The sequence below is a fragment of the Saccoglossus kowalevskii genome, chromosome 10 (assembly GCF_978046115.1).
Source record: "Saccoglossus kowalevskii chromosome 10, keSacKowa6.1, whole genome shotgun sequence".
NCBI lineage: Eukaryota > Metazoa > Hemichordata > Enteropneusta > Harrimaniidae > Saccoglossus > Saccoglossus kowalevskii.
In genome coordinates, this window is record NC_140650.1 from 3,800,509 (window position 1) to 3,817,363 (window position 16,855).

The 16,855-nt window shown below is 37.6% G+C and overlaps 1 protein-coding gene across 3 annotated transcripts in view; it reads right to left on the minus strand.

Annotated features, from left to right (window-relative positions):
- Positions 1-16,855, minus strand: part of LOC100377348 (syntaxin-18-like) — a 38,357-nt gene that overhangs the window by 13,932 nt on the left and 7,570 nt on the right. For all 3 annotated transcript variants that reach the window (XM_078014223.1, XM_002740532.4, XM_085504159.1), the window contains exons 5-9: positions 13,392-13,458; positions 13,007-13,089; positions 9,922-10,016; positions 9,603-9,661; positions 7,883-7,952 (exon numbers count right to left, since the gene is read on the minus strand). In XM_078014223.1, the coding sequence (XP_077870349.1) occupies positions 7,883-7,952; positions 9,603-9,661; positions 9,922-10,016; positions 13,007-13,089; positions 13,392-13,458 (374 nt within the window). The remainder of the gene's footprint in view (positions 1-7,882; positions 7,953-9,602; positions 9,662-9,921; positions 10,017-13,006; positions 13,090-13,391; positions 13,459-16,855) is intronic.

The following is a 16,855-nucleotide window of genomic DNA, read 5'->3' on the forward strand; positions in this document are numbered from 1 at the left end:
CAATTTTGTGGTTGGAATATAATCAGAAAAATTAAATTTGATCAAAACTTGAATAGCCAAGTCCATTCTATTGATGCGAGTGAAACTAAAAATTAACAATTTTCATTCCACTATGAAATCAGGAAAGGGAAACAAAAATGGTAAGTTTTCTCTGCAAGGAAACAAAACTGCCTAAAAGTAAACAATGACCTGTGGAAATTTGTGTCATTATAACAAGTGGATTTTTCATCATATTTAGAACAGATATAGCATAGTGCACTTGTTATACACTGACTAATGGGAATACTAGTAAAAACTGTTTCAGATGTATAAATCTTCTAGGTACATGTATATGTATTAATGAGATTATACACGAGGTTATAACCCACATTGTCTCAGACAGAAGTTGCATGACCCTGTTTTCTAAGGTCATGCTTAAATCATAACCATCTGAATACCATTATTTCACTTTTCAAATCATTTTTTTGATTTTGAAAAAAAAATATAGAAACAATATTACACTTAACATAATTACTCTATTAGCAGCACATGCGCTTAGGTAAATTACAGGGATCTTCAATGGTCGAAATAAGTAATATTTTCATGATTTAGTATCCACAAATGTAATTTTAGAGCAAATATGGTATTGTATTGGATCATAATTATAATACAATTATTTATTTTGTGAAAGTACCTGGGGATCGATGATGCATGGTGGCATGATCGATGCATGGTGGCATTCCCATTGTGGAGGGACTCTATAATTTTATATGTACACAACTTCCTACTTTGAAAGACAAAATTATGCAGCTGCATTGTTACATAACATTCTTTTGTCTCTTGTAGGAAGTTAAATCCCCCTATTGTTCTCAGAAATTAGGTTCCCAAGTACAGCAATGTACTGTCCACAGAGGGACTGTGTACTGTTCTAGTCTCTCAAGAGACGAACTGTGTGTATATATGGCACAACCCCTTAATATATTCGGTTAGGAAACAGTTTGATGTTATTCTGTTTTATTTGATATTTATATTTTTTCAATCAGAATGTACCGGGTATCATCTTTTTGGAAGTATATCTGAGTTGCATAGGGGAAACATTGACATATCACAAGATGTCATTTTATCCACATTGTTATTAGTGAGGACAGAAATATGCCAGAATACACAGACACCACAATTTTTTTTTTCCAAAATTGATTACAAAGTGTCTTAATTAAAAACTGGTCATAGTAAGCTAATAGCAATCTGAATTATTTTTTGCAGATAATGACAATTTAAAAAAAGGAAATACTATATAAATGGAACGTAAGAAGTTGAAGAACCAGAATTTATGGACGTTAAGGGGAAAAAAAAGTTTAACCAGTATTGATGGATGCAATGGTTTAGCATTTGCATGTTTATCAGTTTTACATTTGCACACAGATTTTGAAAGTTCCAAGTGTGTAGAGTTACTGTACATTCCTTTTTTTATGTTTTCCCTCAAATAAAAGTGACATCTTTCAACTGGTATTTCATGATTTTCAGCTATCTTATATAGTTCTTCTTGCTGACCCTTTTGTACACACCCACACTCACTCCACAATCTTTCATCTTCTTAATAATAATTAACAGGAAAATATTATTGAAAAAATCCTGTAGAGATCAAAAACATGAACAAATTTGACACGCCTACATCTTTGAGAAAAAATATTTTACACTAGAAAAAGAATAGCACAAAAACAAAGAGGAGAAAAAACATTTTGCACAGCCCCCTCCTTAAGCTAATCGCCTCTCAAGAAAACTTGATGAATATCTGGAGGAGTATGACATTGCAAACCTAAAATATTATTATCCACTAAAACAGTCTGTATGGCTGTGCACTACATCATGATTTTTCAAAAACAAAACAAAATATTGCTTACATATTCTTGTTTTGTTTAATGTTTTCATTAATTATTCAATTTCTGTACTTTATGTGTTTGTACACTGAGCTGAATAATTAAGATGTTTTGAAGCACAGTGATAGAGGGACTGTGTTTGAAGCAATGTTTTAACCCCCTCCCCCGTATGACATTTTTACTTTGCAAAGCTGTACCTCCCAGATCTTTAGTTGTTTATGCATAGATGGTCTTTGGTTATAAATTATTTACTTTCCAGTCATTTTTGAAGTGTAAATCTTTGTCATACTTTCTGCTGTGTTGACTTCCTGTCACTATGCTTTTGTTTCCCTTTGGTTAGCTAAACATATGAACGCTTGTTGAAAATCACACTTGGAAGTAATAGTTTCTAATGGAATAGCAAGCAATCTAATCTATTCCTGAAATTGTTAAATTATATATAGTGTTATTTGGAAATGTCAAAATAAACTTCTAGGAATCTGTTATTCAGTTCAAAAAATAAACTGGTTGCATGCAGAATCTCAGAGAAACAATTGCATGTACATGCAGGAATGGTCGGATGTTGCAGCAGCAGAAGTTTGGGCCTGGACATTCCAGTCGCATTTTTAAAATGATTTTAAACAAGTCATTGTCAATGACACGTCCCCGTTCCGTTCATATTTGAGTGACATATACATTCAAAGCAGATCATGACCGAAATGCACCTGCATATGTACAACACATTGTGCTAAATCTGAACAAAATCCATCCATGCATGACTGAGATCCGGTTCTGGAATTGTGAAAATACGTGATTTTGATGCATTTTCGGCCTTAAAATGGCCATCATTCGGCTATTGTTAAGCAGATCATGAAACAAATGCACATATCTATTTGTAACATGATGTACCATGTGTGTGTGAAGTTTGAACTTGATCAATCCAGACATGTCTTGGATACGAATCCAGAACTGAATTCTTTAACAAAATGGCCGCCAGTCGGCCATTTCGAACTTGATCCGAAAAAAAAAAAGACGTGCATCAAGGTCCTATTATGTTTAATGTATGTACCAAATTTGAACAAAATCCATCCATGCATAACTGAGATACGGGTCCGGAATGGTGAAAATGTGCGATTTCAATGCATTTTCGGCCTTAAAGCGGCCCCCATTTGGCTATCGTTAATGAGATCATGAAACAAATGCACATACATATTTGTGACATGATGTACCTTGTGTGTGTGAAGTTTGAACTTGATCAATCCAGACATGTCTCGGATACGGATCCAGAACTGAATTCTTTAAAACAAAATGGCCGCCAGTCGGCTATTTCGAACTTGATCCGAAAAAAAAAATGACGTGCATCAAGGTCCTATTATGTTTAATGTATGTACCAAATTTGAATGAAATCCATCCATGCATAACTGAGATACGGGTCCGGAATGGTGAAAATGTGCGATTTCAATGCATTTTCGGCCTTAAAGCGGCCCCCATTTGGCTATCGTTAATGAGATCATGAAACAAATGCACATACATATTTGTGACATGATGTACCTTGTGTGTGTGAAGTTTGAACTTGATCAATCCAGACATGTCTCGGATACGGATCCAGAACTGAATTCTTTAAAACAAAATGGCCGCCAGTCGGCTATTTCGAACTTGATCCGAAAAAAAAAATGACGTGCATCAAGGTCCTATTATGTTTAATGTATGTACCAAATTTGAATGAAATCCGTCCATGCATAACTGAGATCCGGGTCCGGAATGGTGAAAATGTGCGATTTCAATGCATTTTCGGCCTTAAAGTGGCCGCCATTTGGCTATCGTTAATGAGATCATGAAACAAATGCACATACATATTTGTGACATGATGTACCTTGTGTGTGTGAAGTTTGAACTCGATCAATCCAAGCATGTCTCAGATACGGATCCAGAACTGAATTCTTTAAAACAAAATGGCCGCCAGTCGGCCATTTCGAACCCGATCCAAAAAAAAAAATGACGTGCATCAAGGTCCTATTATGTTTAATGTATGTACCAAATTTGAACAAAATCCGTCCATGCATAACTGAGATCCGGGTCCGGAATGGTGAAAATGTGCGATTTTGATGCATTTTCGGCCTTAAAATGGCCGCTATTCGGCTATCGTTAATCGGATCATGAAAAAAATGCATGTGCATATGTCCCATATAATGTGTGATGTATGAGTGAAGTTTGAACTTAATCGGTCCATGCATGTTCGAGATACAGGTGATCACGGACGCACGGACGCACGGACGCACGGACGGACGCACACAGGGCAAAACATAAGTCCCCGTTTTCGGACTGCGTCCGAACGGGGACTAATAATGTACGTATTCTTAACAAACTGTTACATGAGAGGGGGCAGAGCATGAAATAATATTTTAGTTTTGGAAACTATGCAAAGATGTGTGTTCAGTAATTCAATACCTTTGATGAGCCATTATTAAATCTGCACACTAAGGGTTAGATTTGAATAGATTCCTAGTAAGATTGGTGCATTCTTAATTCAAAAAAACTTAAAAAGTTTTAATACTACTAAATTATACATATGTTTGATATAATTTATTGTAAAACATTAATGTTGTTGTGAAAATAGTTTCATACAAAACGGTGAAAATTTGCCGAAATCCTTATATGTGTTGCCAGTGATATGCTAGTTTCCATTGTTATTTAAATGTACTCATCATGGAGGTAATCCATTACAAAACATCACTAATCCACAGTAGTCTGGTTTCAGGCTACACCAAGTCATAGTCATAAGAGGGACTTTGACCAAGTACAGGCTAAGATATAAGTGAATCCCAAATGTTTGCATATCAGCTATACGCAATTGTGTTCACTCACAGGAGGGTCCAACAGTTATAGCACAGGCCACAGTGTTGAGGGTCTGTACACTGGCTAAGAACACCCAAACTTGTTTCCCAAGGGAAGCAGCAATTATGAACAAACAATTAAACAGCAATGGTACAGTTCCATAACTACACTGTTAACCGATATAAACCAACCACAAATTATCGAAACAACCACCATATATTTTTCTCCCTTAATATTTTTTTTTCATTCCTTTTCCATGTTTTATTGATTTATAATGCTTATTTTTTTTTATTAATATCATCACCAATTTTTTCAATTGTTTTTTTTTTAAACCATTGTGGTGCTTCCGATACTAGTTTGCTGATAGTTGTTAGAAGGGAATTTTTGTGATGTTGATTGGTACACTCAAAAGCAATATCACATGTGCAATTTACGTTACACTCCAAAACGGCATGCGTGCGCAAGCCATGCGAAACACCATATCTTTGACTTCTGGGGAAGTCGTCTACTAGTATCCCACCAGTCATTAATTACTCCGTACACGCTTCCACACTGATTGGGTCGCTGTAGTAGAGCATACAACAACGCCAATTTGGTTCGCTGTCTACGACATGCACTAATAAAACTCTGCATTCTGTAACGCCGTTATATACTGTTCCTGTGCATCCAAATAAGTCGGTCTGTCTACGCGCGTGTTCCAGTGCACTTCGCTTCATAAATTAGAATGAAACATGTCAGCAGCAGAAATTTTGCGTTCGTAAACAGCGCCCCTTAGCCCGTGCTAAGGACTGGCCCTCCCAATGCATGGATGCAATTGGGTCTAGTCAAAATGCAAACATCAGCTAAAATCTTAGCCAGTACTTCATGTAGCATGAACACTACTATTGTCCAGCATTATAATACCGTGAACAAACAAACAAACATGCCATTCACTGCTAAGTCAGCTAGCTACACACATGGAGCTCTATGCTAGACCCCCCCCCCCCCCATATAACTTACTGAACCACCCAACACCGTTCTACACATGCAGTAGTTATTTCAAAGGTATTTTTCATATCGCATTATAAAGCAGTCATAATAGAAAATAGCAAAATATAAAAATGAAGCAGAGCATCATGGGTATTTCTTAGATGACTGTGTCTAAGCCACTTTAAAATCGCCTTCCAACGACATTCAACATAAACTTCTACAATGTATTTATGCTAGACCCCCCCCCCCCCCATATAACTTACTGAACCACCCAACACCGTTTTGTACACATGCAGTAGTCGTGGAATATTTTCACAGATAATTTTCATATCACATTAAACCATTCATAATAGAGAAAATAGCAAAATATAAAAATAAAGCAGAGCATCATGGGTATTTTTTAGTTGACTGTGTTTTAGCCACTTTAAAATCACCTTCCATCAACCCTTCAACATAAACTTCTACGGTTTATAACACATGTTATGAAAAGTTACTGGTTAAGTATTTCAATTTCAAATGTTATAGTTTGGGTGTATTTGAAGACTAAACTTTAGTTTTTTGTCATTATTAAAATGGGAATTTTGTTTATGTTTGAGCTTAACCCCACTCATAAAGACAGGCTCTTTTTCGGATTAATAACTCGCTGTTTATGTGACTTTTTAGAGTAACTCCCTGTGACTTTTTGGAGTAACCAGCTGTTTATGTGACTTTTTTTGGTGGAAAGTCAGTTGCTGAATATTTTTGGGGTTGCACACTTTTCAAAGATTCAGTAATGAATGTCTTGTTTGTTTGTTCAAGGTATTAAAATGCTGGATATTGCCTTTATAAGAACAGGAAGTAGTACAGAGTCTCATTGTCAGTCCATTTTTATCTCAAGAATAATGTCACAGAATGTGCTTGTATTGATTGTCAAGTTTAGTATAGTTATGAATGAGAATAGTTATGAATATAATAGTTAAATTTTCAAATGGACATCAAGTACAATGGTATTTTGGGTGATTAGCCTGGGCTCAATGTTTGCACACACTTCATTAGCACCCGTGATAAGGGTCTAGACCGAATTTTGAAAACGGGTCATCTTCTATGTTCAATAACCTATTGCATTATACTATATATTACATGTATTAAGTCAACAGTATCAAGTGCATGATTTGTTGTGATTTTAAAAACAAATTAACCCAAAACGTCATATTTTTTCAAGATATATAATTCCATATTTCAAATTTTTCAAAATCTTGTATTTTACGTTTACCTACAATTGTACTGGCTTAAAATTGAAGCAAACTGAAGCGAGTGAGGAAAAACAGGAGAGCTGTCAATCCCCATGTGCCATTATCGGGTATATCTGTGACATGAAAAAAAAAATGACCATTTTATTCATGTAATGAAAAATAAAATGATCATTATAATACCCATTAAAAAAATAGATTGCCACCCACTCCATCATTAAATAAAAAATTACTATTATTCTGACCAGTGTAAAAATAGTGGTCATTATAACTACCAGTTTGAAAATACTGGCCAATATTTTGACCATTAAAAAATTTCTGGTTGGTATTCTGGCCATTAAAAAAATAGTGGCCATTGCAATGGCCAGAAGTGACTTTTCAAAGGGGTCTGAGGGGTGAAAAAACAGAGTTAAAGTGAAATGAAAAATTATTATAACCTCCTCACTAGCCTAAAAGTATGAATAAATATTCAAAAGTTGTGAAAATTAAATCTTTCCGAAACGCGACGGAATTTCCGAAAGTTATCCGGACGCTGTTTTAGGTAATTAACGAGCATGGATTTTTACCAAAACCTAATCAAATCTGCGCATTGGCCCAGAGCATCTATGCACCAAGTTTCATCAAAAACCGATGTATGGTTCTTGAGATAGCAGTGGAACAGTCGGACACACATACACACACACATACACACATACACACATACACACATACACACATACAGACACACTAACTGCAAAGACTCCCATTTTGTGCTTCGCACATGGGAGTCAAAAAATCATTAGCAACTTTGGTTATGTAATCATTAGTCATTTAAAACGGCAAACTTTACAAAAATAGTATTTTGAATGGTATCTGACTACATATGAAATGATGATGTGAACATTTCTTATAATTGGAAAGTGTGGTCATACTTTGTGGTTAATATCAGTTTTCACATTTAACCTAATTAGAAATATTATTGTGATAAACTGTTGACTGGAATTACACAATAAGCTGGGAAAAAATGGTTCTTACTTGCTGTAAAACTTTATCTGCAAACACCTCTTGAAGTTTGGCTATTTCAACAACTTTTCCTTCAATTTGTCTATAAGAAACACAATAATATTGTTTATCACAAATATGGCATGGGAGGCTTTGGTCTAACACAAATATGGCATGGAAGGCTGTGGTCTATCACAAATATGGCATGGAAGGCTGTGGTCTAACACAAACACGGCATGGGAGGCTTTGGTCTAACACAAATATGGCATGGAAGGCTGTGGTCTAACATAAATATGGCATGGAAGGCTGTGGTCTATCACAAATATGGCATGGAAGGCTGTGGTCTAACACAAATATGGCATGGAAGGCTGTGGTCTATCACAAATATGGCATGGAAGGCTGTGGTCTAACACAAATATGACATGGAAGGCTGTGATCTAACATAAATATGGCATGGAAGGCTGTGGTCTAACATAAATATGGCATGGAAGGCTTTGGTCTAACATAAATATGGCATGGAAGGCTGTGATCTAACATAAATATGGCATGGAAGGCTGTGGTCTAACACAAACATGGCATGGAAGGCTGTGGTCTATCACAAATATGGCATGGAAGGCTGTGGTCTATCACAAATATGGCATGGAAGGCTTTGGTCTAACATAAATATGGCATGGAAGGCTGTGGTCTATCACAAATATGGCATGGAAGGCTTTGGTCTAACACAAATATGGCATGGAAGGCTGTGGTCTATCACAAATATGGTATGGAAGGCTTTGGTCTAACACAAATATGGCATGGAAGGCTGTGGTCTATCACAAATATGGCATGGAAGGCTGTGGTCTATCACAAATATGGCATGGAAGGCTGTGGTCTAACACAAATATGGCATGGAAGGCTGTGGTCTATCACAAATATGGCATGGAAGGTTGTAGTCTCATACAAATATGGTATAGAAGGCTGTGGTCTAACACAAATATGGCATGGAAGGCTGTGGCCTCTTACAAATATGGCATGGAAGGCTGTGGTCTATCACAAATATGGCAAGGAAGGCTGTGGTCTAACACAAATATGGCATGGAAGGCTGTGGTCTATCACAAATATGGCATGGAAGGCTGTGGTCTAACACAAATATGGCAGGAAAGGCTGTGGTCTAACACAAATATGGCATGGAAGGCTGTAGTCTAACACAAATATGGCATGGAAGGCTGTGGTTTAACAAATATGGTATAGAAGGCTGTGGTCTAACACAAATATGGCATGAAAGGCTGTGGTCTATCACAAATATGGCATGGAAGGCTGTGGTCTCTCACAAAAATGTGGCATGGAAGGCTGTGGTCTCTCACAAAAATGTGGCATGGAAGGCTGTGGTCTAACACAAATATGGCATGGAAGGCTGTGGTCTATCACAAATATGGCATGGAAGGCTGTGGTCTAACACAAATATGGCATGAAAGGCTGTGGTCTAACACAAATATGGCATGAAAGGCTGTGGTCTAACACAAATATGGCATGAAAGGCTATGGTCTAACACAAATATGGTATGGAAGTCTGTGGTCACAGACAATGACCTAATCTGGTGAAGAATCCTTCCAAAAAACCCTGGTTCCTTGGCAATCAAACCAACATCTCTGCAGTTAATTTCATAAAAACTTGTTCCTTCTGCTGACAGACAAACAAACCAAGCTGTCAAAAACATTAGCTTTTACACTGTCTTATTTAGTGAACTTTTTAATGAAAAGAAAAAGAAACTTACTTTACTTCATCCACTAGACTATTCATTTCATTAAAAAGCATTTGATTTTCTTGTTCAAACTGTAAATAATATAAAATACACAGATTTTACAATACTCTCGATTTTACATCAAAAGAAGCATTTGACAGAACACCATGCATTAATATATATAGGGAGATACTGATGTTGGATATTGATAGAAGTGCAAGGCTAACCCCAAAACCAATTAAATTTTAACAATAAATCTTTAAAATATTTGAGAGGTTACTTATTTGGGCTTACTTATCATGTTTTCCGTGAATTTGTTATTTATTATTTGAGAATTAAGAATAACTGTTACCATTAAAATTTCATCAGGTGATAAATCTTCTTCAACTTCATCTTGATTGACATTTAATGAATCAGGTAATGTTTTTGGTGGAGCAGTGCGACCTTCTGAAAAAATAATACATAGGGAACTAACTATATAAATTAATTTTACAAACACCTAAACAAAAATTTGGCCCATTCATTTGGCTTATTCTACTCAGCTTGAGTGTGGGCACAAAGTTGAATTTTTGATATCTTTTTTTATTACCGAGAAATTTTACTCTTCTGTGATTTTTTGGCTGAGCCGATTTGGTTCAAACTTGGCAGGCAAGTCACACCTTCACTCTAGTTAGGTTACAAAATCTAAAAACAAATTCTGGCCAACCATTTCCATGGCAACTTCAATGATTTTTTTTAATACCTTTGCGCCAAATGTGTCTCACCCTACAATTCTAGGATTAAGTAGCTCATTCTACTCAGCTTGAGTGTGCATAAATTTACTGGTTTGTCTATATTCTTTACCGAGAAACTTGACCTCAAAGTTGGGGTAACTTTTCACCAGTGGCTTTTAACTGCTCTGTGGTTTTTTTGGCTTGGCTGATTTTGTTCATACTTGACAGGCAGGTCACTAATTGAAAAAAAATCTTGCTCACCGCTGCCATGGCAATAGCCAAAAGCAGATTTTTGAATACTTTCGCCCCAAATTTATTACCTCCTACCAGTCTTGTAATAGCAGTGTTCATATGATCATTTTTTTTTTTATTTTGGCTATGATGCACACTGGTCACCGGCACCAACATTGTTACACTGTATCAACGTAATCCCAACAGAACTTTGAACTACTGTAAAAAAGTTAATTATTCACTGGGTTTTAATTTAGCTTATTTCGCTGACTGGAAAATGCGCTAAATTAAAACCCAGTGAATATGTAAAATTGATCATAGAACACATTATCTAAATGATAAAACCGTGAATTTAAAACCCAGTGAAAATTAGTCATTTTACAGTATGAATGAACTGTAAATGCTGCCTTCAATCTAGAAAATACTATTGCAAAACGATTGTAAATAATAAATTTAACAGCAGAATACGTCCTAGCAATACAATAAAGTGACCTCTAAAGACTGAACATTTTTTTGCAAACTTTGTATACAAGGCCCGATTTTAGTCATAAACCAACGTTAACTTCATGTTCATGTCCTACCATGACAATAGCCGAAAACATGATGTTGCTCGTTTTTGAGTGGAGCGGATCGCCAACCAGCCTACCTGCTTGTTTTATACACTGGCTTGGCAATTCCCACCACCAATTAGACCATGTCACAGCATTTCGGCTACTTTTCCAACAAATCCAAAATCACTCGATAATTTTGTTTACTTTACATTTGTACTATGATTACATTTTAAGTTTAATTTTAATGCATACATGTACACTCACAAAAATACCCCCAAAATAAGAGAAATTAGGTATGTTATTTCCATTTTGCAGTATATCATAGACAGTACTTGTATACTTTGTTATCCAGCATAAATATCAGATTGTTCGGAAGCATGAGATTGTAAATTTCGTTCATTAATGTTGTAAGATGACGCTTTCTCTGGGGCCTTCAGAGTCCCATGTTGACTATGTCCCAACCCGTTTACTTACTTGTTGTCAGTGTCTGAGTGGTATATACAAAATATGACCAAGTTAACATCAGAATATTAAAAAACAGAAACCTAAAAATCAGTTGCCCATGCCAAGAGAGCCGCAGAACCAAAACAATCTGTCAGCCGTCGCCGTCCACAGCAGCGATAGGATTTTACACATCGAATTTGAGAATTGCAGGTGTAGACATATTGCATAGAAATGAACACTTACAGCAAGTCTCAGAAGTATTGGGGCAGCCAATTTGCAAACTTGACTGAACGGTTGTGGCTTTTGAATCTTGCTGGCGCCGTCCTGTGGTCACGCCCACTCTGGGTCCCCTAATACTTCTGAGACTTGGAGTAATACATCTATCCCGGCCAGCAATCGAATCATCAATCTTCATGAGTGACGTAACTGGCATTTCCATCTATTTGCTTCTATTCCCACTATCCTAAAACGCTCAAGTGAATGTTGTCAAATTCGCGAGTGTGCGTATTTTCGTACAGTGGCGTAAACATTGCTACAATCAAAGACGCGCTGAACAGAAAGTCAATTCTGGGCTAGTACCATTGCAAAATTCTGGGGAGTAGAGGACTACTTATATGGGAGACGTTACAATAAGGAACTATTAAAATTGTTCGATTTGCATATCAAAATCCTTTATTGGAACAGAGCATGTTCTATATTCACCAAAAAACAAAGTTGTTATGTTTCTAGACACACAACAGACTCGAAACAATAGAAACCGTCCAATCCGAGTGAACTGCGTTCTTGAAACTCAAGTCTTATCGCCCTTGCATTTCCGAGCAAAAAAACGTTGAGGCCAAAAACGACCAATTTTCGCCCAATCTTCTATGATTTTTTCATAATTTAGCTAATTCAGTCCAGCGGTTAGATAGGGTATTTATTAGAGACGCTCGAAGAACCAAAATTTGGGACGTGAATCGTCGAAAATGGCAAAGGGGGGAGGGACTGCATTTCAAAAACATATTTTATATATACGGTATATAACAACGAAAGTTTAAACTTACCAGATACAATTTTCGCCCAATCTTCTATGATTTTTTCATAATTTAGCTAATTCAGTCCAGCGGTTAGATAGGGTATTTATTAGAGACGCTCGAAGAACCAAAATTTGGGACGTGAATCGTCGAAAATGGCAAAGGGGGGAGGGACTGCATTTCAAAAACATATTTTATATATACGGTATATAACAACGAAAGTTTAAACTTACCAGATACAGAGGTGACTACAATGTTGTTTTAGGCACAATTCAGTTGATAAAGTTCATTATTACAATTCTTTGTGAATGTTGTTGCTATATTGACCAGGCAAAATAATACTCATAAACCTTAGAAAGGAGTCATAGTGAACACTATGGTCATAAAGAAGGGAGTCAGAGAAATGCTAAGTTCTAAATCAACAAATTAATGACAGGTAGTGACAAACAATCATTAGAAGTGATAGACATGAAGTCAAAGCTCACCTTCTATTGTCTTTGGGGTACTGGCACTTGCTGGTGGTAAACTAGCTTCTTGACTAAATCTTTGTTCTGGTGTAAGTCTTCCTCTGGAATATCAAAATAAAAAAAAAATTATATAATGAATTTTAACATTTCACAGTCATATTCAAATCCAAATCTATGAAAATATTTTTAAAGAAATGTGACAGTCATATTATTTTGAGAGAAAAAGTAATTATTGTATTGGTATTGAATTAATCAATTCACAATCTTATTTTAATTCTTACATATCATTATCCCAAATTCAAATGACCCATTCATCCCAATTTAAATGAATTCACAATGACATGGACAGTGGTTACTTCAATCCTCCCAGTGTGTCTTGGTGTCACAAGGTTATAATACTCACATCCTCTTCTTGTCCACAACTCTTTTGACTCGGATTGCTCTCTGTTCACTGTAAATTTTACAAACACCTAAACAAAGAATGTGGTGTGAAATATGAATAGCTACTATGTAAATCAATGACTGTATATCTTACTTATTTACATTAATCTTGTACTATAACTTTTGCTTTATAAGGGTCCCCTAACTCTTACACTATATGGGTTCCTAACTCTTGCTCTATATGGGTCCCCTAACTCTTGCACTATATGGGTCCTCTTGCACTATATGGGTCCCCTAACTCTTGCACTATATAGGTCCCCTAACTCTTGCACTATATGGGTCCCCTAACTCTTGCACTATATAGGTCCCCTAACTCTTGCTCTATATGGGTCCCCTAACTCTTGCTCTATATGGGTCCCCTAACTCTTGCTCTATATAGGTCCCCTAACTCTTGCACTATATGGGTCCCCTAACTCTTGCTCTATATGGGTCCCTTAACTCTTGCACTATATAGGTCCCCAAACTCTTGCTCTATATGGACCCCTAACTCTTACACTATATGGACCCCAAACTCTTAATCTATATGGGTCCCCTAACTCTTGCACTATATGGGTCCCCTAACTCTTGCACTATACAAACCTCCTAATTCTTGCACTATATGGGTCCCCTAACTCTTGCACAATACAAACCTCCTAACTCTTGCACTATATGGGTCCTCTTGCACTATATGGGTCCCCTAACTCTTGCACTATATAGGTCCCCTAACTCTTGCACTATACAAACCTCCTAATTCTTGCACTATATGGGTCCCTTAACTCTTGCACTATACAAACCTCCTAATTCTTGCACTATATGGGTCCCCTAACTCTTGCACTATATAGGTCACCTAACTCTTGCACTATACAAACCTCCTAATTCTTGCACTATATGGGTCCCCTGACTCTTGCACTATATGGGTCCCCTAACTCTTGCACAATACAAACCTCCTAACTCTTGCACTATATGGGTCCTCTTGCACTATATGGGTCCCCTAACTATTGCACTATATAGGTCCCCTAACTCTTGCACTATACAAACCTCCTAATTCTTGCACTATATGGGTCCCCTAACTCTTGCACTATACAAATCTCCTAATTCTTGCACTATATGGGTCCCCTAACTCTTGCACTATATGGGTCCCCTAACTCTTGCACTATATGGGTCCCCTAACTCTTGCACAAAATAGACCCCTAACTCTTGCACTATATAGGTCCCCTAACTCTTGCACTATATGGGTCCCCTAACTCTTGCTCTATATGGGTCCCCTAACTCTTACACTATATGGGTCCCCTAACTCTTGCACTATATGGGTCCCCTAACTCTTACACTATATGGGTCCCCTAACTCTTGCACTATACAGACCTCCTAATTCTTGCACTATATGGGACCCCTAACTCTTGCTCTATATCAGTATATGGGTCCCCTAACTCTTGCTCTATATGGGTCCCCTAACTCATACACTATATGAGTCCCCTAACTCTTGCACTATACAGACCTCCTAATTCTTGCACTATATGGGACCCCTAACTCTTGCACTATACAGACCTCCTAATTCTTGCACTATATAAATCCCCTAACTCTTGCACTATACAAACCTCCTAATTCTTGCACTATATGGGTCCCCTAACTCTTGCACTATACAGACTCCCTAATTCTTGCACTATATAGGTTCCCTAACTCTTGCACTATACAAATCTCCTAATTCTTGCACTATATGGGTCCCCTAACTCTTGCACTATATGGGTCCCCTAACTCTTGCACAAAATAGACCCCTAACTCTTGCACTATATGGGTCTCCTAACCCCTGCACTATAAAGACCCCCTAACCCCTGCACTATAAAGACCCCCTAACTCTTGCACAAAATAGACCCCTAACTCTTGCCCTATATGGACCCTCTAACTCTTGCACTATACAAACCTCCTAATTCTTGCACTATATGGGTCCCCTAACTCTTGAACAATATAGACCTCTAACTCTTGCACTATATGTGTCTTCTAACCCCTGCACTATAAAGACCCCCTAACCCCTGCACAATATAGACCCCTAACTCTTGCACTATATGGGTCCCCTAACTCTTGCATTATATGGACCCTCTAACTCTTGCACTATATGGACCCTCTAACTCTTGCACTATACAAACCTCCTAATTCTTGCACTATATGGGTCCCCTGACTCTTGCACTATACAAACCTCCTAATTCTTGCACTATATGGGACCCCTGACTCTTGCACTATATAGGTCCCCTAACTCTTGCAACTATATGGGTCCCCTAACTATTGCACTATATGCATCTCCTAACCCCTGCACTATAAAGACCCCCTAACCCCTGCACTATAAAGACCCCTTAACACTTGCACAATATAGACCCCTAACTCTTGCACTATATGGGTCCCCTAACTCTTGCACAAAATAAACCCCTAACCCCTGCACTATAAAGACCCCCCTAACTCTTGCACAATATAGACCCCTAACTCTTGCACTATATGGGTCCCCTAACTCTTGCACAAAATAGACCCCTAACTCTTGCACTATACAAACCTCCTAATTCTTGCACTATATGGGTCCCCTAACTCTTGTACTATAAAGACCCCCCTAACTCTTGCACAATATAGACCCCTAACTCTTGCACTATATGCGTCTTCTAACCCCTGCACTATAAAGACCCCCTAACCCCTGCACTATAAAGACCCCTTAACACTTGCACAATATAGACTCCTAACTCTTGCACTATATGGGTCCCCTAACTCTCGCACAAAATAGACCCCTAACTCTTGCACTATATGGGTCCCCTAACTCTTGCACAAAATAGACCCCTAACCCCTGCACTATAAAGACCCCCTAACTCTTGCACAATATAGACCCCTAACTCTTGCACTATATGGGTCCCCTAACTCTTGCACAAAATAGACCCCTAACTCTTGCACTATATGGACCCCCTAACTCTTGCACTATATGGACCCTCTAACTCTTGCACTATACAAACCTCCTAATTCTTGCACTATATGGGTCCCCTAACCCCTGCACTATAAAGATCCCCTAACCCCTGCACTATAAAGACCCCTTAACACTTGCACAATATAGACCCCTAACTCTTGCACTATATGGGTCCCCTAACTCTTGCACAAAATAGACCCCTAACTCTTGCACTATATGGACCTCCTAACTCTTGCAATATATGGACCCCAAACTCTTGCACTATACAAACCTCCTAATTCTTGCACTATATGGTCCCCTAACTCTTGCACTATACAAATCTCCTAATTCTTGCACTATATGGGTCCCTTAACTCTTGCACAATATATACCCCTAACTCTTGCACTATATGGGTCCCCTAACTCTTGCACAAAATAGACCCCTAACTCTTGCACTATATGCATCTCCTAACCCCTGCACTATAAAGACCCCCTAACCCCTGCACTATAAAGACCCCCTAACTCTTGCACAGT